The sequence below is a fragment of the Neolamprologus multifasciatus genome, chromosome 19, assembly GCF_963576455.1.
Source record: "Neolamprologus multifasciatus chromosome 19, fNeoMul1.2, whole genome shotgun sequence".
Taxonomy (NCBI): Eukaryota; Metazoa; Chordata; class Actinopteri; order Cichliformes; family Cichlidae; genus Neolamprologus; species Neolamprologus multifasciatus.
In genome coordinates, this window is record NC_140457.1 from 12,392,660 (window position 1) to 12,415,957 (window position 23,298).

At 39.0% G+C, this 23,298-nt stretch overlaps 1 protein-coding gene, 1 long non-coding RNA gene and 1 pseudogene across 4 annotated transcripts in view; 2 read left to right on the forward strand and 1 right to left on the reverse strand.

The window, feature by feature from the left end:
* Window positions 1–23,298, reverse strand: part of LOC146496096 (uncharacterized) — a 236,414-nt gene that overhangs the window by 155,164 nt on the left and 57,952 nt on the right. The gene's annotated exons all lie outside the window — the stretch shown is intronic.
* On the forward strand, window positions 76–7,846 carry LOC146496103 (kinesin-like protein KIF3B; annotated as a pseudogene). Its single transcript, XR_014871161.1, has 8 exons — window positions 76–1,799; window positions 1,909–2,010; window positions 2,095–2,217; window positions 2,495–2,609; window positions 3,108–3,249; window positions 3,956–4,070; window positions 5,083–5,258; window positions 5,544–7,846. The product of XR_014871161.1 is annotated as a kinesin-like protein KIF3B (transcript).
* Window positions 6,522–22,502, forward strand: asxl2 (ASXL transcriptional regulator 2). Of its 2 annotated transcripts, XM_085143211.1 has the most exons (12): window positions 6,522–6,694; window positions 8,393–8,475; window positions 9,338–9,446; window positions 9,675–9,816; window positions 12,898–13,016; window positions 13,893–14,013; window positions 14,300–14,359; window positions 14,986–15,146; window positions 15,411–15,507; window positions 15,619–15,724; window positions 17,040–17,772; window positions 18,082–22,502. In XM_085143211.1, the coding sequence occupies exons 1-12, from the start codon at window positions 6,638–6,640 to the stop codon at window positions 19,870–19,872; spliced, it is 3,579 nt and encodes a 1,192-aa protein (XP_084999337.1). In that variant the 5' UTR covers window positions 6,522–6,637; the 3' UTR covers window positions 19,873–22,502. The 2 variants fall into 2 exon arrangements, with proteins under 2 accessions (XP_084999337.1, XP_084999338.1); XM_085143212.1 differs by lacking the exons at window positions 6,522–6,694; window positions 8,393–8,475; window positions 9,338–9,446; window positions 9,675–9,816 and adding an exon at window positions 10,080–12,188.

Here is a 23,298-nt window from a genome sequence, read left to right on the forward strand (position 1 = left end):
GCGTCTGTGGGCCACAAGGTTTGCTGAAATCTAATTCGTTGCGCAAGTCACATGTCTTACTTCCATTGTCCGCAGAGCAGGGTGTGTACCGGGGACGTGTGGGCTGGGTCTGGATGGATGGATATTCTGTGGGGGGGTTTTTTTCCCCTCTTCATCAGCCTCCTCTACAAGCTTGTGACATAGCCTCGTTTCTGAGAGATGCTCGGGGCGGAGGAGACGCTGCGGTCATCGGTAGGTGATGAAAGCGGCTCACATGAGGCGTGTCTGACTTGTTTGCCTATCTTCACTAAATAAAATGGGAGTTGCTGCACCTGTACGGAGAAGAGAAATTATGTGGACTCAGCGCGAGATAATTGCTTTTTTAACGTGGTGAGGGGATGTTAGCTTTTTTTTAAGCTAAAATGTCCAAAACCAAACATTGTGAGGCGGTCAGGGTAGTGGTCCGCTGCCGGCCGTTCAGCAGGAGAGAAGAGATAGCGGGGTCTGAAAACATTTTAGAGATTGATGACAAACTGGGGCAAATCACCATCAGGAACCCGAAGGCACCACCTGATGAGCCAATGAAAGTATTCACGTTTGATTCTGTTTACGGATGGAATTCAAAGCAAAGCGACATTTATGACGATGCGGTGAGACCTTTGGTGGAGTCCGTGCTCCAAGGCTTCAACGGGACTATATTTGCTTACGGACAAACTGGGACAGGTAAAACCCACACCATGCAAGGGGTTTCAAACGACCCAGAGAGGAGAGGTGTCATACCTAATTCATTTCAGCACATTTTCACACAAATATCCAGAACCCAGAATCAGAAATACCTGGTGAGGTCATCCTATCTCGAGATCTACCAGGAGGAAATCCGAGACCTGCTGTGCAAAGATAACAACAGGAAACTGGAACTTAAAGAAAGCCCAGACTTTGGCGTGTATGTTAAAGACCTGTCTTCAGTGGTGACCAAGAATGCCACAGAGATTGAACATGTGATGAACATAGGCAACCAGTCCAGGTCTGTGGGATTCACCAACATGAATGAACGCAGCTCTAGGTCTCATGCAATTTTTGTCATCACTGTGGAGTGCAGTGAAGTAGGGCCAGACGGTGAGGACCACATCCGAGTTGGGAAGCTGAACATGGTTGACCTGGCTGGCAGCGAGCGCCAGAGCAAGACAGGGGCCAAGGGGAAGCGTCTGAAGGAAGCTGCCAAAATCAACCTGTCCCTTTCTGCGCTGGGGAATGTCATTTCAGCTCTGGTGGATGGGAAGAGCACCCATGTCCCGTACAGAGACTCCAAACTGACCCGCTTGCTCCAGGACTCCCTGGGTGGCAATGCAAAGACTGTCATGATAGCAACAGTTGGGCCTTCGCACAAGAATTTTGATGAATCCCAGGCCACGCTGAGATACGCCAGCAGAGCCAAGAAAATAAAGAACAAACCACGGATTAATGAGGACCCCAAAGATGCCCTGCTGAGGGAGTTTCAGGAGGAGATCGCACGCTTGAAAGCTCAGCTAGAGGAGCGGGGGATGCTCGCAAAAGAGAGAAGAAGGAGGAGGAATAGCAAAAGATTGAGTAAAAGTTTGGCTGGCATGGAGGAGGATGTCCTTAGAGAGAGGGATGCTGATGTGTGGAAGACTGTTGAAGAGGAACCAGATATGAACTTGAAAGATGGAGGTGACATCCCAATAGTCCTGGGTTGCCAGGGAAGCAGTGAAAGGCTAAAGCACCTGAATGAAAACAGAAGAAGCGTGGAGGACATGCAGTGGGATCAAGATTCTGTGGAGAAGATCATAGAGAAATATAAGGTATTGTAAGTGTGAAACCAGTGAATTAATCAGTACAATTTCAGATTAACGAGACACTGGTGGAACAAAAGAAATCTGCATAAATAATTAATTGCATCTTTGTTCACAGGCCATGGAGAGCAAACTGTTAGTTGGGGGAAAGACTATAATCGATCACACCAATGAACAACAAAAAATGCTTGAGCAGAAGAGACAAGAAATTGCAGAACAGGTTATTAATTGCGTCTAAAATCGAATCAATAATAAAATTAACTTTTTTGTTGCTTTTATTCAGCTTTGAATGTTTAATTTGCAGATAAGACAAGAGCGGAGAGATCCAACAGCAGATGATGCTGCAGGATGAGGAGACCGTGAAATGAAAGAAACATACTCCTCCTGCAGCAGGAGATCGAACCTTAAGACAAAGAAGCTGAAAAGAGTAAGATGACTCACCCCACTAATGCGTCCCAATGGCATTATGGAAAACCAGTTAACCTATTAGTCTTATTTACTATAAACAATCGTTTTTACACAGGCAATGTCAGTAAAATACTTAGTACAGATTAGCCATTGTTATTGTGCGCTTAAATTTGAGGTTTTAATGACTTTTCTTGTGCGGGGTATTTTACATTTGCATAAACCATCACTGTTTTCATGCAAACATTTTTGCTACTCCAGGTTGTGATGCAGACCTCTGTTCTGTCCTTTCTGTACAGTTGTGTACCAAACTACAGGTACTGAAGGAGAGAGATGAAAGAAATCATTGACGAACACATCACACAAGACAGGAACTTGAACAGACGCAGAATGAGCTCACTCGATGAGCTCCAAGTACAAGTAAGTGGTACATAAAACATACATGATGGAATTTTTCTTTTTAGAAAGAAGAAGAAAGAAATCCACCCAATTTTGGCTATAATGCATATTTATTTGGCAAGTTTTATTTGATAAACTAATAAACTTTTTCATGATTTGGGGTCTTTAGCGTTGTTCTTTCTTAGTCATCAGGAATGCAAATTATCCATGCATGCTTGTAACCAAGATAATATTTTTTGTTGTTCATTGGTGCAACTTGTTTTAGACCTCACCTGGAGATATACAATCTAAGCTTTTAAATCATTGAGGTGTCTTCCTGTTATACTGTATCACTATAATATCATTAATATATATCAAGTTAAACAGATGTCTCACCTTCATTCAAAACAACAATTATCTAAAGGTACTCTAAGACTATCCTAATGAAACGCACATATGCCCAAGTTTTTGTTTCAATTTTACACCATTTTAGACAGGAATTTCGTTTGTATTATTTTGGCTGATTTCAATTAGCACCCGCTTGTCTTCTGTATTACAGATATCTCTTGATTGAGAATTTTATACCTCCCGAGGAAAAGAACAAAATTATAAATAGGCTGTACTTTGACAGCGAGGAGGACCAGTGGAGACTCCGACCAGTTATACCATCAGAGAGGTCAGTAAATTAAATATCTGTATCTGTAAATGGTACATTAAGAAAGAACATTTCTCATAAAGAAATTGTGAGCACGCAAGAAATCCATCACTGAAACAGAAAAACACCAGCCGCTGTGTACCTGGAATGTGTAAGGTTTTAAATAAGGGATATACATGTGCTTTTTCTACTGTAGCTATTATAGTTCTTTTGATCTGCATGCTTTACACTTAAAATGCACCTGCACATTTCTTTTCTATGGGCTCTCAATCAACCCCCTGGAAAATATAGGAATTAAGTAACAGAAGCACATAACCAGAAAAGTGGATCTGGCCAAAATATATTTTAGCACTTCATATACTGACTATATTGATAGAATTTGTGTCTAAATTATAACATCTAACAGACATATCTGTATTTTCCAGCCACAATAATTTTAGCTACCACTGGGAGTCACTAAAGTAAAAAAAAAAATCCTTCACATGACAATGGCTCTGGTCTTAAGGATTACAGATAATGATATATTATGAATTCTCATGAATCTGGTGTATTTTTATTTCCTAACCTGGGACATTTGCCATGTTGAGAAATATTGCTACAAGCTAATTAGCTGGCTATCTATGGGGAACATGGGTCTCAAAAAGGTTTACATCTCAGGTGACATCCACCCTAAGTGTATTTAACTGCATAAATTCATCCTTTCCTATGGTTTTTTTTTTTTTTTCAGTACACCCACTCAGGTCAGGAGAAGGCCTCTCTCAGCTTTGGGTTACAAGAGGCCAGTCAGCCAATATGCACAGATGGCTGTTGCCACAGCTACCGGGGCCCCATCTCGATACCAGGTCAGTGTTTGGAAATTCACAAGGCCAGTTGGCAGAAACAGCAGCGAAACAGGGAAGTTGTGATCTAATTTCCATTTTCATGTTCACAACCACCAACCTTTGCTGAAGGATGCAGAGACCATTGTAGCCATGGAAACTATTCACAGATTTTAACTTTCGCATCTTTAGCCAGTGAGCCATTATTGTAAGGAAAGATACAGTTTACATTCAGAAGAATCACTCTATGGCTGTTTAATGTTCCATGTTTTATCAGTGTTAAGATACTGTTAATAAGACATTAAAGGGCAGAAGCTTTACAACAGAAGCCTTTACTGGAATGGGAGAAAACTATTTGCATAAAATGATGGAAGGTTTTTGGTGTGCAACAGTTGCAGACCATTTTTGAATTACAAAGAACTTGGCTGGGTCCAGACTTTTAACTCTGCATCTAGACATCACTTCAGCTAATTCATGTCACTGGATTGGATCTATGTCTGTGGCATTGGTGTTTTATAGAGTCTTTTTAATGCAGTTGTCTGGTAAATATTATAGCTGTCTGATTAAGTGTACTGTTAGAAATATCTGTGTCCAGTCACCAGTCTGTGTCATGCACTTGTACAGTGCATGGAGGCTCCTTAATAACTAAACCTGCTAGCATTACAGGTATTTTACAGCAGTGGTCTTTAACACCGGGTTCTCAGTTCAAATACACTCACGGCAGGGAAGACCAGTCAGCACCATGGAAGAGTCTAACACTGATTTCAGGCTGTGCAGTACAACCAAGGAGTAATAACCACCATAGGAATCATATTAATATCCTTATATCCAGCAAAACGATTATTTTTTAAGGATTGCATCAGTGTCAAGGTAACCCAACATTAGACTGAGCTGGGATATCTTGGTCTCTTGTGACTGTTCAGATTAAATCTAATGTGCTTCTCCATGGAAACTGGCTTAAAGTGGAGGCTGGGGTTTTTTCTGTGCAAGTAAATGTGTTTTTTAACTACATTTTTATTGTTGTATGCACTTACAGGCTGAGAACATCATGCTTTTGGAGTTAGACATGTCTCCCCCAACCATGTTCACATTAAATCTTGATGGTACTCACCTGGAGAGAGCCTTTACACCGAGGCTAATACACGATCCCCTGGCAAATGTTTTCTTTAGAGAAAGGACTGCATCACCAAGGGTCAGGAAATCTAAGTCCTGGTAAGAGAACAGCAAGTAGATCATTTCTTTATTTATGGCTCTAACTGAATTTTGCAGCAAAATTTTAGAAGAATAATTTTGTAATTTTGTCTTCAGTTTTCCTCTTTAATAAATTGGATTGCCTGAAAACATGTCCATGCACTTTACCATACATTGCACCATTCTGCTTTAAATACAATTCACATATTTTGTTTTGTTTTTTATATCTCACCTATTAAATCTTGTGCATCATTCTGTGATATTAAAGATTAAAATATAGTCAGTGGTTTTTGCAATGGTTTGCAGGTATCAGGCACCAGAAGCAGCATCTGTCACATCATCTTCGTCGTCCACCACTCTGACATCAGAACTTCAGAACTTCTCTCCGTCTCAGCGACAAAGACCTTCCTCAGCTGCCTATCTTCCACTGGGAAGTCCAACTCAGACAAGCCCCTGATTTACGTCGATTACACCTGTACTGTAGGGCCGGCCTTAATTAATGGTGGCACCAGTAACGTCTGGGAGAGATGGGGGGTGTGGGGGTGGGGGTGGGGTGGGGGGTGGTATATGTCTTGACTTTAGATTGCTTTAAGTTCTCTTATGCAAAACGGTGAAGTAAGCATGTGTTCAGCGTAACCCAGCAGATAACCTTTATTGATTTATTTTCAAATGCCTGACTCTTAAAAGTGATAGTTTGCTGTCTGGCTTAATAAGATTTGGCTTTTTTCTTTGTTGCCTAAGCCATGCAATTTTCTTGGCTTACACTGCCCTATCAAAATAGCACAGACGAGGCTTCCAGGCTTTTTTCAGCTAATAGGGGTGTATTTTAGTCCAGTTTGTATTTACTGAATCTGCCCCCCCCCCTCCCCCCCAATAAGAACACTTAAATACTTATTTTTTTCTGTTTAGCCATATATCAGTCTTTGCCAAAACACTGAAGGGTAATGGAGGTGGGGGTGTCTACAAGACCACTTTGGTTTGCCTGTATGCTTGATGAATTGTTGCTTCAGTTTGTAGCCAGTGTAATTGTAAGCCAAAAATGTGAAGAAAGCTTGCAGTGCTCTCTATATCAGCTGCCTTATTTTTTCATAGTTGTGAAATTGTGCAAAGTCCATTTGCTTACACATGAAAATAAAGAGACTTAAACAGTCTTAAACTCATTATTATATATATGTCCTCCTTTCTTGTCATAATTGCAGCTGGCAAATGTGTAAATACATGTGGGAAAGTTGAGGACTTGGAATGACAGCTACATACAGTAAGATGACGTTTCTTTTAGAGTCACATGACTCTTTTACAGTAAGTCCAACATGGCAGACGGAGTGGATCTTACGCGGTAACTAAAGCAACATTTTAACTGAAACAGAAATTGAAGACTACTCTGCAACAGGACATTCGCAATGAGGGAGAGACAGAAGAAGAAGAAGGGGAGGACGTGGGCGGAAGCAGCGAAAACGGTATTCTTGGTGTTTTATGTAGCGTTTGTTGTGGTTGTTTTCCTTGAACGCTCCCACTTGTACAACTGTGTTTATGAGTTCACGACCTGCTGGTGAAGATGAAATGTTGCGTGCACCGCGCAAGGCCTGTGTTGACGGTTCGACATTTGGAAAGACCGCTGTCACTACTAGCCTTGTAGCTTTCATCAAGTGGCACCTCAAAGCATAAATACAGCGAAATAAATATAAGTCATGTGCACCCAAGCATGCCTCTGAACCCGCTGTATGTGTTTTGTGGGGATAGTAAGGCTGACAGGTCTCGTAGGATATTAAGTCCAATGAAGTAACCGTGAAGTAATCACGCCAATGTTGCGCGCTAGCGCGACTAGCATGGGCTAACGCCTGCTAACGCAACTCTGTTCGTCAACAAGTTTGTTTTGTATTATTTGCAAATAAACCACTACAAAACCTCCTGTTTCCGTAGTTATGTAGTTTGCTCTTGGGTTGCTTTAACTACAAAATCGATGACAAAGTCCGTCTAGTCATGCCAGCGTTTTGCAAGAGTACAATATATGTTGTTAGCATTGAGCTAGCTGACAGCATAGCATGCTAACGAGTATAAAATTATCAAAACGTCCAATAGTAATTTATAATTTAAGCATATTGCAATCGGCTGCAACGCGTTGCGTTAGCTTCATACAGGTATTTACACTTAATAGTTTGCGCACAGCGTGTAGTATGCTAACTGCATAGAAAATAAATAGCGATAACGTTTGTATAACTCATAAAGTTATGTTTCATTGCAGTGCTCAAAACACTAGCTAAAGTAATTCAATTCAAAAGTGTAAGCGCTACATCTTAAGGTCACCCATAGTAGTTTTTTAAAATTACCGATTTAAAGTTGCTGATATGTTGTTATTATAATTATAATTATTATTATACTGTTATGAGAAGCGTTTATTGTCATGTTTTTCTTTCAGCCAACACTCAGAGAAGTGAGATGTTACAGCATAAGGTGGTGCATCCTCCTCAAACCCGAATGAAACTTACAACTTAATAATTTACCACCCCTTATTTATTACTAGACGGATTCTGTGCATTTTCTCCAGAGATTGCAAAATATTCATGCCAAATATATTTCTAATAGTGGAAAAAAGAAAGAAATACAAAACACAACTGTGCTGTGCTTGTTGACTGGATCATTTTAACCATAGTACAAACTAGTTGAGTTTTTGCATAAATTGCTCAGGCTTTAAGCTAAGATTGAGGAAATCAAGTCTTGCATCAAAAATCAGAAAATCAATAAAAATCACGACAAAAACCCTAAAAAGGCACACAGTCATTAGAACAAATAACAATTAGTAGATTTAAAAAAAAAGCTTCAAAACCTTTGCCACTTCTCTGTCAGTCAGTCATGAGCACTTCGCAGTTTAACTGACAGAGAAACAAATGGATATTTATAGTGGTTATACTTACATAAGGGGAGCCTGTACCTCCTACTACAGATAAAATCCTGTTAGCTTGCCGAACAGTACAGAAATATCTTGGGGAGTGAGGAGTGTTGTTCCTATGGTTATTTATTTTAATTTAATTTTACTGATGTGTAAAAAATGTGATATCTTTAATGAAGTAACCTTGGGGCTGCCTCTTAATTTCTGAATATTTTTCCTTTAAATAATCTATCAGCAAAATATAATCATCTGCATTTTTATTTTCTAGGTTCTGGAGAAGTACCCTAATACACCTATGAGCCATAAAGAGATCTTGCAAGTGATCCAAAGAGAAAGACTTAAGGAAATAAGGTACACAGGTCCTTGTTGTCATAGCTTTGGAGCTGCAGATACACTTCATATCTGAGACATTTTCATGAGAGCACTACAGGTGTCATCTGTCATTTCTCAGCTGCTCATATCATGTGCCTTTTTGTTATTCACATAGTCACAGTTACTTTACTCAATTAATAATTGTTTTATTTCTTTTTGTTTCACTGTCACTATTCTCATCCAGAAGGTAAGAAAAAGTAGCCCCCACCGCTTATCTTAACAAACTCACAGCAATGCAGGTTTGTTTGGAGTTGCCTTTTTGCATGTTAATAGGAATAACATGTTCTAGGTGAGGTTGCATAAAAACGCAATGCTACATTCATAGTTTGAGCTTCCACAGCCACCTGTTGCATAAAAATTACATTTTCATGTTTTCCCAAAAATTAAAAACAGTCTTTTGTTTTTTCTAGTAATTATATTGTTCAAAGCCTTATGTGTTATCTGTTGTAAAGCAGCACAAATGCAGTTTAACATAAAAAAGTAAGGTTCAATTTGGCAGTCTAGATTTGTGCATGACTCAAACAAAGCTTGACAGATTAATTTTTTTGCAACAGGCATTTTTATGTCAGACCCCTTTATTCTGTGAATATCGGTCCATCACTTTAATTAGATGAGCATTGGATCAGTTTTCTGCAGCTGATTTCTCATAAAGCACAGAGCAGATTTCCCCTCTAACTGCACTGATGCAAATCTGACCTAAACTCACACATGTTTTCCTGATGCATGATAGCAGCTTCTCCCAAGTTACCAGACCAACCTCTCCCCTTCCTTCGTCTTTTCCCAGCCATCTGATTTATGGGGGAACAGATGTGTAAACTGTGTTTTTCCTCTTGTGATTCAGCGGAACTTCACCGCTGGCGTGTCTGAATGCAATGCTGCACACGAACTCTCGTGGTGAGGAGGGAATCTTCTACAAAGTTCCGGGCAGAATGGGAGTCTACACATTAAAGGTTTGTGAGACACAAAGCACTGTTTACTACTCAGCCAATACAGGAAAAAAGAACTAGCACATGTTTTTCTTTGCTAATTGCAGCTTTTCGGGTACCTGGACACAAATTAAGTTATGAATGTACATGCCGTAGCTGGTCATTTTTCTTATTTACTTCTGCTTAACTGTTCCTCTGCTCTGTTTACTGCATAGAAATAACATGGAGACTTTTGCTCTGTTTTTCATATAGAAGGACATCTCAGATGTGGTGAAGGAGCTGTCGGAAGAGGGCTCTGAGGAGAGCAGTGACAATCTGTCTGACTCTCGAAGCTCAGAAAACAACAGTAGTGCTATCAGTCAAGAGGGCAGAAGAGGAAGGTGGATGCGAAGAGGTATTGTGCCCTTGCATACAGGTTCTTTAATTAACTTACACATGACCATACATTTTAAAGTCACTTGTTTGGAATGAGTTTCCAGACTGTTGTTTTGCAAATAATTATACATTTCTTTGTTGCAAGATAATTTGGTCCTACTTTTACTGCTACAACATTAATATGTGCTGTCTGTTTGTAATCTCATTTGTAATTATGGCTTTTTTTAAAAAAATAAGTACTCATTGTAATTCAAGTTAACTCATTGTAACTTACCATTGCATTGAAATACTTCATAACACAAAAATGTGTGCTTTATATAAAGTATTTTTATTTAGCTAAGAATGATGAAGATTTTAGTTGTAACTGTGAATGAACATAATTGATGTAAAGCAGTAAATTCCGTTAAAGTAAATATTTGATAAGCAGGCTACTTAGCATCACATTTCAGACATGCCAAATATTTAGTTGTACCTGATGTCTCAAATACAGTTTTGGTAGGTCTTTTAGTTTTAAGTGTTCACCAGGAATTCTCAGAGGGTAAGAAAATCATATTCTATCAATATGTAATGAGTATTTGTTTTTTAACTTGTGACAGCAGACTGCTCAAACATTATGGTCCAAGTCAGTGTATGAACTGTACCAGTATATACTTGTAGTGGATGAAATTTGCAGCTGTAATTTTGAAATGCACTACAGAATGGCTGATTTACTCTACTGAATAGTAGACTACAGAGTGAATAAATGGGCAGTTTGAACAGTCAGATTGTCTGTCATGAAGAAAGGGTCTCATTCTTAATAGCTCGATTACATGTTTAGCTTATATTTCCTGCAGATTTCAAACAAAATTATCCATCCATCTTCCTCTGCTTATCCAATTTAGGGTTGCAGTGCTGGAACCTAATCCAGCTATTACAGATGAAAGGTTGGGTACAACCTAAACAGGTTGCCAGTCTATCGCAGGGCTAGTTGATGGAGCCACACAACCATTTGTGCTCACATTCAACATTACACCTTAGATTTCCAGTAGAACTAACTCAAACTAGCTAACCTGGTTAAACTAGTTTTAGTTGCATGTCTTTTGGACTATGGAAGGAAGCTGGAGTTTGCAGTGAGAAGCTGATTTTAGATATGAAATCTAATTAACGTTTGCGCATAAGATTTTGGAAGTACCCATCATATTCTTTTAACACTTGAATATCATTATAATGTATCAGTGCAATCTCTGGAATGTTAACTATTTCCCATTAAAACAGTTTTAATGTGTTTTTTTTTCTGAAAATAAACAAGAAGGTGATATGAGAGACACAATAAAGCACATTTTCAGCGCACTTAAAAATGTTCGGGGCACTTGGTTTTTTGCTTGTATATCTGTCTCTCCTTGCAAGAATTAACAGTAATCACCCTTCATGCTCGGATTAAATTTTTCCTGATATCAGTTTTCCATCACTTTAATATCTTGATTAAATTTTTCACCATGCTCATCACTGACATCGCTCAGATTTGATGGAAAGAACGTTGAGAAAACAACAACATCATATCATTAACTGATATGATTTCAGCATGTTAAACACAAGTTCTGTGCTCTGAGATTGCCAAGAAAATTCTGGGCTACTTGCACAAATGTTTCCTATGCTGCTGATCCAGCTGGCTGCAATTTCCTTTCAAACTCATCGTCAAGCATCAGTTCACGGATTTCAGGACTAACAAAAACATCTTTGTTGATTTTGGCTTCACTTTTCTCGAGACCAAACTTACATCTTAAATGTTGAAACACATTGCTGTGTGTGTTCAGTCATCCCAGTTGTCCAGTACTTGGAACGGCTTAACCAGATGAAAATGGTTTTCAGATTTGGGGTCAAAAAGTAAATTTTGTTGAAGTACAGGTGAAAGAATCCAAGTACCAAACACTTGTTGATCAGTGTTTATAGATTTGAAATATGTCACCATTATCTAACTTCCAGACCACCTATGTAGATTAACAGTGAATACTACTTAATAAAGCACTGAAATATGTCTTTACTAACTCCTTAAACACCTTTAGATGCAACCCCTGTTAATGTTTATTAAAGGGTAAGTGTGTGTTTTTTGCTGAAGTATCATCACTGTTCATCAGTCAACAGAGAAGGAAAAAAACCCATCAACAGATCACAATGCAATAGATGTTTGGCTTTTTTTTTTTTAGTTGATTGTAGCTGATTGGTTATGCCAGTTAGAGTCAACACCCCCCTGTCAGCTGATGATGTAGGTTATTGTGGAAACACCGGAAACTAGCTCAAGTCGCACTAGACATGCCAAGTTGGAAAGTGGCTTTACCACAAACATAAAATACACCACCTCATCAAAAACATTTCCTGGAATACACGCAGCACTGAACATGATGATAGCGAAAGGTGGGTTTTATCTTTGAGCTTTACTTTGTCCTTAATGCTGTCTGATAATTGCCTGCTGGCAGCGCACAACAGCCACATTACAACGGTTTCTGATCTTTTGTGATTCTGTGGGGTTAAGATATTGCTTTATTGTGAAATGAACACCTGATTGTGCCTGATTGCAATGCAGTTTGAGAGAGGGAGCTTTTCATCAAGTGCCAATTATTTTGTTTTCCTCAGGTTGTGGTCTTACCGATTCTTATTATTTCTCACTGCCACTTGAATAACTTAAGCGACGGTTAAAACAGGAAACTGAATTTTCTCAGTATGACCCGTGACCACTTCCTCATTATGCACAACTTAAAAGTACCAAGCAAATAACCTTGGTTTACAGCTGAGTAGGAGGGCTCTGATATTGCTTTTATTTTTGAAATAATCGATGCAAAGGACTGCAAAGTCAAATGCAATTAGGCAGCACTGGGAAGGAACTGCTGCAGAATGTAGAAAGATGTTCTGTAAGAAACAGAAGGCAGATAGTAGAAGGGGGATTGTTCTGAAGTTGAGCTCATTTTTAACAATATGATATTTTAGTAAGGTAATGTAATCTGCTTCTTTGTCTACAGAATTGGTTTCAGTTTCGCCAAAACAAAAGCACAATGTGATAAAGTCTGCACACCGCCCTCAGGAAATGTATTTGGTAACATCTGTTTTGTGCTTCTGTATTTCATAGTTCCCTCCAAGCTGCAGTCACAGCCGTCGTCTCCACAGCCTCGATGCTCGTCGCCGTCTGTCCCCACCAGTAAGCTCATCTCTCCCTCGCAGAAACACAGCAAGAAAGCTTTGAAACAGGTACAGCAAACAACATATATTTCTTGTTGTTTTTCCTTTTTAAACATACATTTAAGTTGTTAACTTGATGAGTAACATGAGTTCCTGCCACACCCCACTCCCATATAAATCACTCCCTCTGTGTTCTGCAATATGCAAATCCACCCTTTTGTTTTACATCGGTTATACAGAGTGTGGAGTCTTAGACTTGGGCTCTTTTTGGGCTACAATGAGCAATTAAATTTGTATGATTATGTTCATTACTTTGTTTTAATTGGCAGCACATAACTCAATGGTAGTGTTTCAGCTGGTGTTCTTTGTTTTTTTTTATTCTCTGTCTGACATCTTGCTGATTATTTCAAACATCAGGGAGAAATGCCTGTAGCTGTTTTTTTTGTTTTTTTTACAGTATTAATGTTTTTAAAGAACCCATTTCCCATTGGCTGTCTTTTGTCTTTTGTGTTCCATTTAATTAGATTTAATTTGATTGCACACATTGTAATTCACTCCATCTGTGCTGGTGTAAATTTGTATTCATTATTTGGGCGTAGGTAACACTACAAGATGGCGACTTGGCTGAAACATTACTGGACGGATCTGTTTATTGTTTCCTATTTTATATCTTATTGTGGTGGACCTCCTTTCTTTGCTTCTTTAATGTGTAGAGAAATTTGTGACAAATTTGATCTGACTTCTTCTCAGATTTACAGCAAGGCGATGATTTATGCCTCTGTTATGCAACCTATGTTCCATTGCTCTGCTGTTATTTAGCTGTTATTTAACCAGGCAAGTGGCCCTTGGGGAGCAATTGCAGGGAAACAGAGGGTTACACATATTCACACTCTGTTTTTCTCATACTGCTGGCTATTTGCGTCTTTCTGTGTTGTTCATTTTAAGGCCCTAAAGCAGCAGCAGCAGAGAAACCAGCGTAGACAGGGGGGAATGCCAACCTCCTCCAGTCCAAGACTGCTTCTGAAAACCCTTAAAGACATGGCAGATAACATTACAACAAAAACTGGTAGGTGGTAACTCTTACATTGCCAAATTGTTGGGTAGTTTACTGATGTTAATTGCATGATATTACTCACAGTTTTGTAGATAGATGATGGATAGTGATGTAGTTCTGGGAATTATCCTGTTTATTATTGCAGGTTTTTATAGCTAGACTACAAAAGGTTGTGTATCATCATCATCCAAACATGACTCATATAATTGGCAGCTTTAATGTGGAACTGAAGCAGTCAGATCTCTGGCTTTCATTTCTCAGAGCATTTCCTTTAGCTCCTCTTCTTCTTTCCAAACAGATTTATGCCACCCAGTCGTACCCAGAAAGGTTCCCCAAAGGTCCAGTCGCCTCAGTGCAGGTAATTCAGACAACTGCTTTTATTTAAATCAGTTGTGTGGAAATGTTTATGATTTAATTATAATATTTAACAGAAAAAAGTTAGCAATTAGTAGATCACACTAACAAAATTAAGTTTCCCTGTAGTCCTGCTTTGTTTTTAAGAAGCAAAGAAAAATACTCTTTAGGTCAGTTAGGAGCACAATGGCACACAATAAGAACCTCTTAGTGTATTTTAAACCAGTCCCACATTAATCAACCTGATAGCACAAATATTCATTAGTATGCCACAAACAGTCACAGACGCACTATTAATTCATATGTGAGTGAAATTTTCTAACATCGGGTTAACCAAATTATTAACAGTAAGAAACCTTTGAGTCTTTTTGTTTCGAGTGTTAAGAATAATCTGACAGTTGGGTATAACTTTATATGTTCAGCTTTTCTGTGTCTGCTTGTAATCTAGAATTAATTGTCTGCATAGTTATTTCTTAGGTGTAAGTAAAATTATTCTACTTTGACAGAAAACAGTTAAGTAAAACAAATTATTTTACTACATTTAAAAGTGAACTACAGAATTCAGTTGTTTCTTTGCATTATTGAATCTCCCTTGGTTTACATCTGTTTCCTGTTTTGTTTGTATCGCAGGGCAGATAAAACGTGCCAAGTATAAAATAGACGTGGAGACGCCAGACTCTATTTTGGTTAACACCAACCTGCGAGCAATCATCAACAAGCACACTTTCTCTGTCTTGCCTCCAGACTGCCAGCAAAGGCTGGTCAAACTTCTGCCAGAAGTAGACCGCCAGGTAGCCCTAAAATTATACATATGTTATAACGTTTGCTATTTATATTACATTAAATGTAAATGTGTAAGTAAAATTGTTGCTGTGTGCAGTATCTGTCAGTCATTATTTGATATATGCCTCATAAAATATCTTTTTAATCTCTGTAAAGCATTAGTATGATTCTTGATGCAAATTCTATATCATAGGCAGAATTCAAATAATGTACCGATGCAGTGATGTTGATCGTCATGCTATTAGTCATAACATTGTGCCTTCTCTCCTCAGGCTTGCATGGACGGCCTTCTGAAGGTCACTAGCTCTGCCTTAAACAATGAGTTTTTCACATCAGCAGCTCAGTCTTGGAAAGACAGGCTGGCTGAGGGTTAGTTCAAAAGCTTTCAGTTCATAACTGCAAAATTCAATTCACATTAAAAAAAAAAAAGGCACAACACCAAGGTTTACATTTGCTCTTTTGTGACTCTTCCATTTTTAGGGGAATTCACTCCTGAATTGCAGCTCCGAATGCGCCAAGAAATTGAGAAGGAAAAGAAAGTTGAGCACTGGAAGGAAGCCTTCTTTGAAAACTATTATGGGGAGAAGTAGGTTCTATGTTTCATTTATAATTTCTTGATCCACTAATCCTACCTAGTTCTCTTGAACCTGGACATCATACAGTATCTTGCTAATCTGTCAGTCCAGCTGTTCGGTCTCCACTTGGCAGGTGAAGATCTTTAGCCCCAAATAAGTGTGTCGTAGGTTTGGGGTTGTTTAGATGACCAATTTTCATATTTCAGCTAAAATTTTAGAATCTCTGTGTTCAGGGAGAATGAGTATGAGGCATGTTTGCTTGGCTTTTCTTGTGAGGACATGTATTGGTGTTATTGCTTTCCCAAGATTCTAACCCCACCTAATCCCAAGTTTAACCATCACAAATAAGTGTGACATCTTTATCCAAACCTTAACCTAAACCCACTTCTTACTTTAACTGTAAAATGTCTTTACTCTCAGAAAGCCCTTTGAAGGCTTTCAAAGAAAATGAGAGCCGAAAAGAGTTCTCAGTCTTACCAAAGGTCATCTAATTCTGACCTGGCAGAGTTTTAATAAGATATCAGGACAGGTTTTATTTAATTTTCTTTATATACTGTCCTTGGTGTCCTGTATCAAATGACATCAGTCACTCATGCCTGGTCTAAACAGCCATGGCACAGTCACACAGACCTTCAGTTAGTTCACTTTTACAGCTGTCATCTTTTCCATCATCCTCTAGGGGAACTTTAGGGGACATCAGGAAATTATATCTACAAAAACTGGCCTAGATTACACGCTCCCTTAGCTTGCAGTGTAGTAATTTTTCTTAAATATCAAAAAAGACTAAAATCTTAGTACTTGTAGTATTTACAAAAGGAAAATGGAACAGTCACTTTTCTTAAGAACATTGATTGAATATCTGTTTCTAAAGGATATTTACTTTCTGTATAACATATTGGAACAGATTAACCAAACAGGGCAAAATAGCATGTCAGTGCGATGCCCAGATAGCACTCATAAGTGTCATTAGTTTTATGGATGTATGAATTGTTTCCAACAGTTTCACTTTTAATGCACAACTTCAGATTAGATTCTGTGATTCAAAGATTTGTCATTTGTTGTCAAGTTTGTTGTTAAAAATTAAGCAATTCATAAGAAAAAGAACAGATTGAAAAGTAAAATACTACAATGAATAAAACAATACTAGCCGATTAATAGTTTTTAGTTTGTTTGGGCTATTGTCATTTTCAAAACTCTTCTTGTGTATTTTTTAAAAAAAATATTAAAAGCTAAGTGTTTAATGACTTTTTGCTCATTCAAGAAAGACTTAATTCATAGATTTTTTTTTTTTCTCCCTTTTTCTTTGTCTCCCTTTCTATTGTACAGTTCGGGGCTCAGCTATGAGGAATCCAAAGAGCTGACAAAGGCTGATTTGAATCAGGAGTCTACCAGGCCTCAGTCCCCCTCTCATCAGACAGGACCTGTCGCTCAAGCACTAGAGGAATCTAAGTGCACCAAGGACAGCAGCCTGACTGATGCTCCTGCAAAAGACGGAAAGCCAGCACAGACATCGTCACAGGAGCCTCTGAAAGCACTGCCTACTCAAAAAGAGCCTGTCTTTACTGCAGAACCCATGAAGACGCGACGCTCACAGTATGCTGAGGATCGGAAGATGAATACAACCGCAAATACTGGACTGGCGGCTGCAGTGAGAGCACCAGAGGTTGAGAAACGTGGTGAATGGAGTGCAACATCTACAATGCCAGAGAAGGAGCGCAAGGAAGACATGAAGGAGGAGAAAACTGAACGCTCCCAGTTGTCTGTGGACAGCAGCCCTCCACCAAAGGCTAGTTCAGAGTTGAAAGAAGTTCAGTCGGTGTCTATGGTTAAGCCTGCTGCAGAAAACGAAGAGGTCATCTCTGAGCCCAGTGGCTCCTCAGAGCCGCTGAAAAGGAAGTCTCTCAGTGAGATAGAGGGTGAATTAACACCAGAGAAAAGACCCCGCATGTCTTCAGTTTCTTCAGTGTCTTCATTCTCATCTGTGTCTCCTTCAGCATCATCCATATCCAGCCCTACTACACCAACTTCAACAACAAATCAGAGGGTTCCACCACTAAAGGTAGGAATAAATGTGGCAGCTCAAAGTCTGCTCAGATCACTCTATTTTCTGAGCGGACCTGACAGGTCTGTAGCTTTATCTTTTCAGAGTTGGGCAACTATACTTGCTCAGTATATTGTTAGTCTCACTATGCTCCAAAGACTTAGAGTTTTCCCAGTAAATCCCAGAGTTTGTTGTTTTGTACGTGTGGGAAAATAAAATAAGATACAGCTTGAAGCCTTTTTATATTGTTATATGTTTTTTAAATTTATATTTTTTAGATATACAAATGGGAATTTATCTCTGTTTTGTTTTTTTCCCATTTTGCAGATCCCAGTATCACGAATTCTTCCCTTGCCCGTGTCACCTAGCCAGATCTCACCGAGGACTCCCCTCCCAAGCCCACTTAGTAGCCCATGCCGTACTGGTGCTCGCACTTTGGCAGATATCAAAGCCAAAGCTCAGCTTGCCCGAGCACAACGTGCAGCAGCAGCAGCATCTGCTTCAAAGGGGGCGGTGCCAGGCCCAGGGCCAGGTGGAGGCAGTAGTGAGCAGACACACCACTTATCCAGCCCGACATCCCCACAGGGATCTGCTAGGTTAGCAGCCACACAGTTTAGTATATCTTCTCCTTGCCAAGTGGACTCTTTTGGTCCTTGTAGCCCAAACCACTCTCTGAAGTACTTAAGCAAAACTAAAGAAAAACATACAAGTCTTTCTGCTGGTACTGTCAGCACAGGAATCCATAGCGTCCAAAGGAGTTCAAGTGGATCAGCACAACTATCATCAGTGCATGCTTCAAAGGAACAGGAAATCCCATTAACTGCTGGATCAACAACCAGAACCAGCTCCTGCATCCCTGCAAACAACCCGCTGGTCACTCAGCTTCTGCAGGGCAAAGAAGTTCCACTGGAGCAGATCCTCCCAAAACCGCTATCCAAGGTGGAAGTAAAGATGTCAAACTTCTCCTCTGGTAGTATGGGAAAGGCGTCACATTCTGCTGAGCACAGGGCTGAGAAGTTCAATACATCAGGCCGAGCTGGTGTTTTCTCAGAAAACACAAAACATCACAGGGAACTTCCTGACAAGGAGACTCAGGAGCAGATCCTACAGGCTCTAATGCAGAGGAAAGTCCAACAAAGTCAGCCTTATGGAGGGGGTGTAGGGCCTCAGTCACCTCAGTACAAAGTTCAGCAACTGATGCACGCAGAAGAGCGACAGGATCGATCCAGGATTTCTGTTGGTTTTTTGGGTCGAAGGAGGATGCCAAGGCCTGCCATGACAGGACATTACCTGCTCAATGTCTCCACGTATGGCAGAGGATCAGAGAGCAGGAGACTTCACCTGTCTGCCATTCCAAACACGTCTGTAACCAGCACAAAAAGGGAAACCACAGAAGCAGAGGACGCAGCCAAGGAGGACCAACCAGCCAGGAAGGTTTTTCTGTTTCCTTCTGGGGTCAAAACAGAGCAGCAAAGATGCTCAGTGGGCAAGTCTAATGAACCAGCGGGCTTTCAGCATCACTATAACATAAAGACTGAGCCTGGATCAGAGTATATTGAAGCTGGTGGTGATAACTACAACACCAGCGCAACCACCAAAGACACCAGCCCCTTTTCTCAATCACACCGAAGGCACCTCGAACTCTGCAATAGTAATCAAGGAAACTCCGAGCCATATCTTACCCACGTGGATCCCAGTCACCAGCGGCCGACTGCCTTTCAATCCCAGAGAACACTCGATAATCAGGAACCCCCGGTAGCGTCATGCTACGGTGGCACTATCAGCATGTCCGTACCTCACACTTTGAACCGCAGCACTGCAGGCACCGGCTCTTCCACATCCTCATCAGAAGCTGATGGTGGTGGCATCCACGGGAGCGTTATGTCCTTCTCAGTGACTGTCACCACCATACCCGCTGGTCACTCATTAGACCACGGCCATCAGGGCGAGCCCTCACCTGAACAGTCATTCATTGAGGGCTCCAACATGGAGGACGTCCAGTCTAAATGCTACTGCCGACTGAAGGCAATGATCATGTGCAAGGGGTGTGGAGCTTTTTGCCATGATGACTGCATAGGCCCCTCAAAACTATGTGTCTCGTGTTTAGTGGTACGATGATATTAAATTAACAGTAACAAAAAAATGGTTAGAGTTGTATTGTCACAGCACAAAGCAGAAGCAAGTGTTTTAGAATCAGTGCATAATAGGCTGAAACGTGTTAAGTCACACTCTGGAGAAAACGGCTCTAGCATCGGTTCGTTGTGGGAAAGGCAAGGATTTACACTGGATGGTCTTGTTTTTCCACTAACATCTAAGAAAAGTTGTTTTGTGCAATTGTGTCATAGAAATGCCAATCCATTTTCAATCAAATGTTGTCAGATATGTGAGAAATGAAAACTGGCAGTGTTTGCACTTGGCTAGATTAGTGTGATATATTTTTTTAAATATATATATGCGTCTAGTTTTTTTTTCTTTTTGTTCTTTTTGAGGAGGGAAAATGAATGTTGCTATTTTTTTTAGAACATAATGACTGTTGTGCTTTAGACTGACATTTTTTATTATTGGTCCTAATCAGTTATGGTTTAACGGCAAAAAGAAGAAGAAAAAAGAAGAAAAAGGGCGCTAATGATAATCATTTGATGTAGAGTACCTCCTATTTGGCATTTATGCACGTGTGGCAGGGAAATGCAACTTACAGTAACTATTTTATATGAAACTGTACTTTTGTTACTGAACACACTCAGATTTAAGAACTAGAAATGAACATGTATAGTTTTAGTAAGAAGATATAGAGTGATTTTTGAATTATACTTTATATAAATCAACCTGACTTGTTTCCAAGGCAAAGCACTTGAAAACCACCTGGATATAAAGTAATAATGGTGTACAGCACTTAAAATCAAACCTAAAGAAAAGAGAATCATATATAATTCCTCTATAATCCTTGTTGGTAAATTAAGATCTTTTCACTTCCAATGAAGGTCTGAAGTCACTTCCTACTGCGTGAATCAGCATTTCCTCCCCAAAAATCAGGTTTTTTTGGTTATGATCTCCCTTGGTGTGGGATTTCTAATGCTTGTGCGTCTGTATAGATAAATCAGCAGTGGCAAACTTAATTTAAACACTCAAGGCGGGGGGAGAAAATGCTGACAATTTTGTTATTTTGCTGTATATACTTGCTCATGTATGGTATTTGCCTAGATGTAGAAATATTGTTATTTTATTCGTGCTGCACACCTTGCTTGAGCATAACTGGCTCTTTATTTCAAAATGTTTTTCTTTTTTTGTTTTGTTTTTTTACTGTGGAATGAAAATAGAGAAGAACAGTGAAATATGCTAAAAACAGGTACAATATGTCACCAATACATCAATAAGTGAGTGTAACACTTCACTTTAACGTGGCCTTTTTCCAGGAAATTAAGAGAGTGATCCTCTATAATACCGTGGTTGGAAGTATTGTAAAAATTATATTTGTCACATATGTATTTAATCAACAGTAATTTGTCTTTGTGATGCACAACACATTAGTGGTGTCAGCACTTGTTATAACCTTTGCAGGCCCGTTATGATGATTTTAACATTAGTGCTTAGTGCGTACTGACTTGTAAAAAGGCCACTGTGTTTGAAGTGTTATCTCCAAAAGTTTTGTGTTTTTGCTGGTTACAAATATTGACACATCTACTATATTTTAGAATCTCCTGGAGGTACAAAACATGACCTCTTTTATAGCAATTATTTCCAAGGTAGTATGCCAAAGTCACCTTAAAGAAAACAAAAAATAATCAGAAGTTGTTTTTAAATGTCTGACTAGTTAATCAAAGTAATATATTTTAATTAATATATTTTAATATAAAAGATCTATTTGCTAATTGTTTTTGACAAATCAACAGGGTATTTACTATATTAATATATTGGCTGTCCCGTTCTTTCCTATAGTGTTTTTTTTCTAGGCTGGACAGACCACCGTGCAGAATAATCACTTTTCAAATAGTCCAGGTATCTGATATTCTGTATGGTCCAGGTTTTTTAGTGAATCCATTGGTCTATATTTTTCGATGAAGATGTTGTCTAAAGTGTAGCTTTTACTTGTCTATTTGCGTCATCACTTTATGAAAAGATAATGTTTTAATGCACCATTTAAAAGTCATTCAATTAATATAGTTTTATTTTTATTTGGTGGGTGTGTCTTGTGGAAAGTTGTTTTTGAGGGCTAGAAATCTAGCAGGATTTTCACAAGGCATAGAAATTTCACTTATTAATGACATAATGATGTTTGAATTAGTGATACAGATGTCTTTTTTATTCTCATTTTTGATCCCCATTAAACATTTACATCATATTTGGTTGAAAGTGATGTTAGAGTCCTGCTGGACTGGATTGCACTGCAAAAAATATTAACAACAATCATTCTCAATCCTAAAGGCAGCTGAAATTTTGGTTAATGATGACTGAAACATGAGTCCAACAGCAGTCCCAATCAATACTAAGGCTAACTGTGTGTGTGCATTTGGATGTGTAGAGCACATCATATAGAAAATGGCTGGAAGAAGGGAAGGGGGGGTCTCCACTTTTTTTTCCCTTCTTCTTCTTTTAATGTCATGTTTGACACTAGGTGAATTTCTTTAATGTCAGTGTCATTTTGTCTCCATTTAAAACTCCAGGTGAATGTAATATAGTAATCAGAACTTGTAAACAAAGTGTATTTTATCAAAGTAATAGAATATTATGAATAAATAATAATGGAAAAAGTTTCCTCTTTGACTGCTTCTTCATTTTATTGTATTTTTTTTTTCTTTGGTACTATTTATAATTATATATATATTATTATTATTATTATTATTATTATTTTCTTTTTTTTCTTTTTTTTCTTTTTTTTAAAAAGCACAATAATGTTACAACCCCTCTATGGGCCAGTCTGAAAAAAAATTCTGTTGCTCCAAAGTTTGACATAATAACCCTGATTACTGTAACTGAGTTGTCCCTGACTGTCTTAGAAAAATGTAAAAAAGAAATGTGGTGGGGTTTCTCCTAAAGATCTCTGCCCTTAGGAGGGATACATGTTTTAATATGAGGTCACCACACTGTCACAGTTGGGGAGGGGGAGGGGTATTGTTTTCATTAAATAGCTTCAAAAAATAAACTATATTTCATTTAATATTTAAAAACATTTGGGTTCAGTATATTATCCAGAAGAGTCCAGTTGTTGAATAAAGAACGGGAACGCTCTATGACGCTGTTGAGCTGCATTATGGGAAATGTAGAGCCCAGGAGTTATGGAGCTTGGTTCTCCAGACAACTAGAAAGTCATGATACTTTTCCGGTCTTTCAGAAAGTATTTGCGCCGGCCGCATCTCTTTCTTTCCCCTCTTTATGAAAGTCTCAAACTGCTGCAGTATCCCTTTAAATGAGTCTAAATGAATTCTGTGCTTCTTCCTGTTCAGTGTATAATATTGGGGATTATATTTCAGAGTAACAGCGGTATTAATAATAGTAGTGCGCCTTTAACCAGCGTGCGTGCGCACATGCGTAAAGTGTACTAGCAGT

What these genes read in the sequence shown, in the direction of transcription:
- asxl2 (XM_085143211.1), top strand. Translation starts at nt 6,638, where the DNA reads ATGAGGGAGAGACAGAAGAAGAAGAAGGGGAGGACGTGGGCGGAAGCA. An exon ending in TAACATTACAACAAAAACTG is followed by an intron (nt 14,014 to 14,299) that starts GTAGGTGGTAAC and finishes CTTTCCAAACAG; the next exon opens with ATTTATGCCACCCAGTCGTA. An exon ending in GAAAGACAGGCTGGCTGAGG is followed by an intron (nt 15,508 to 15,618) that starts GTTAGTTCAAAA and finishes TTCCATTTTTAG; the next exon opens with GGGAATTCACTCCTGAATTG.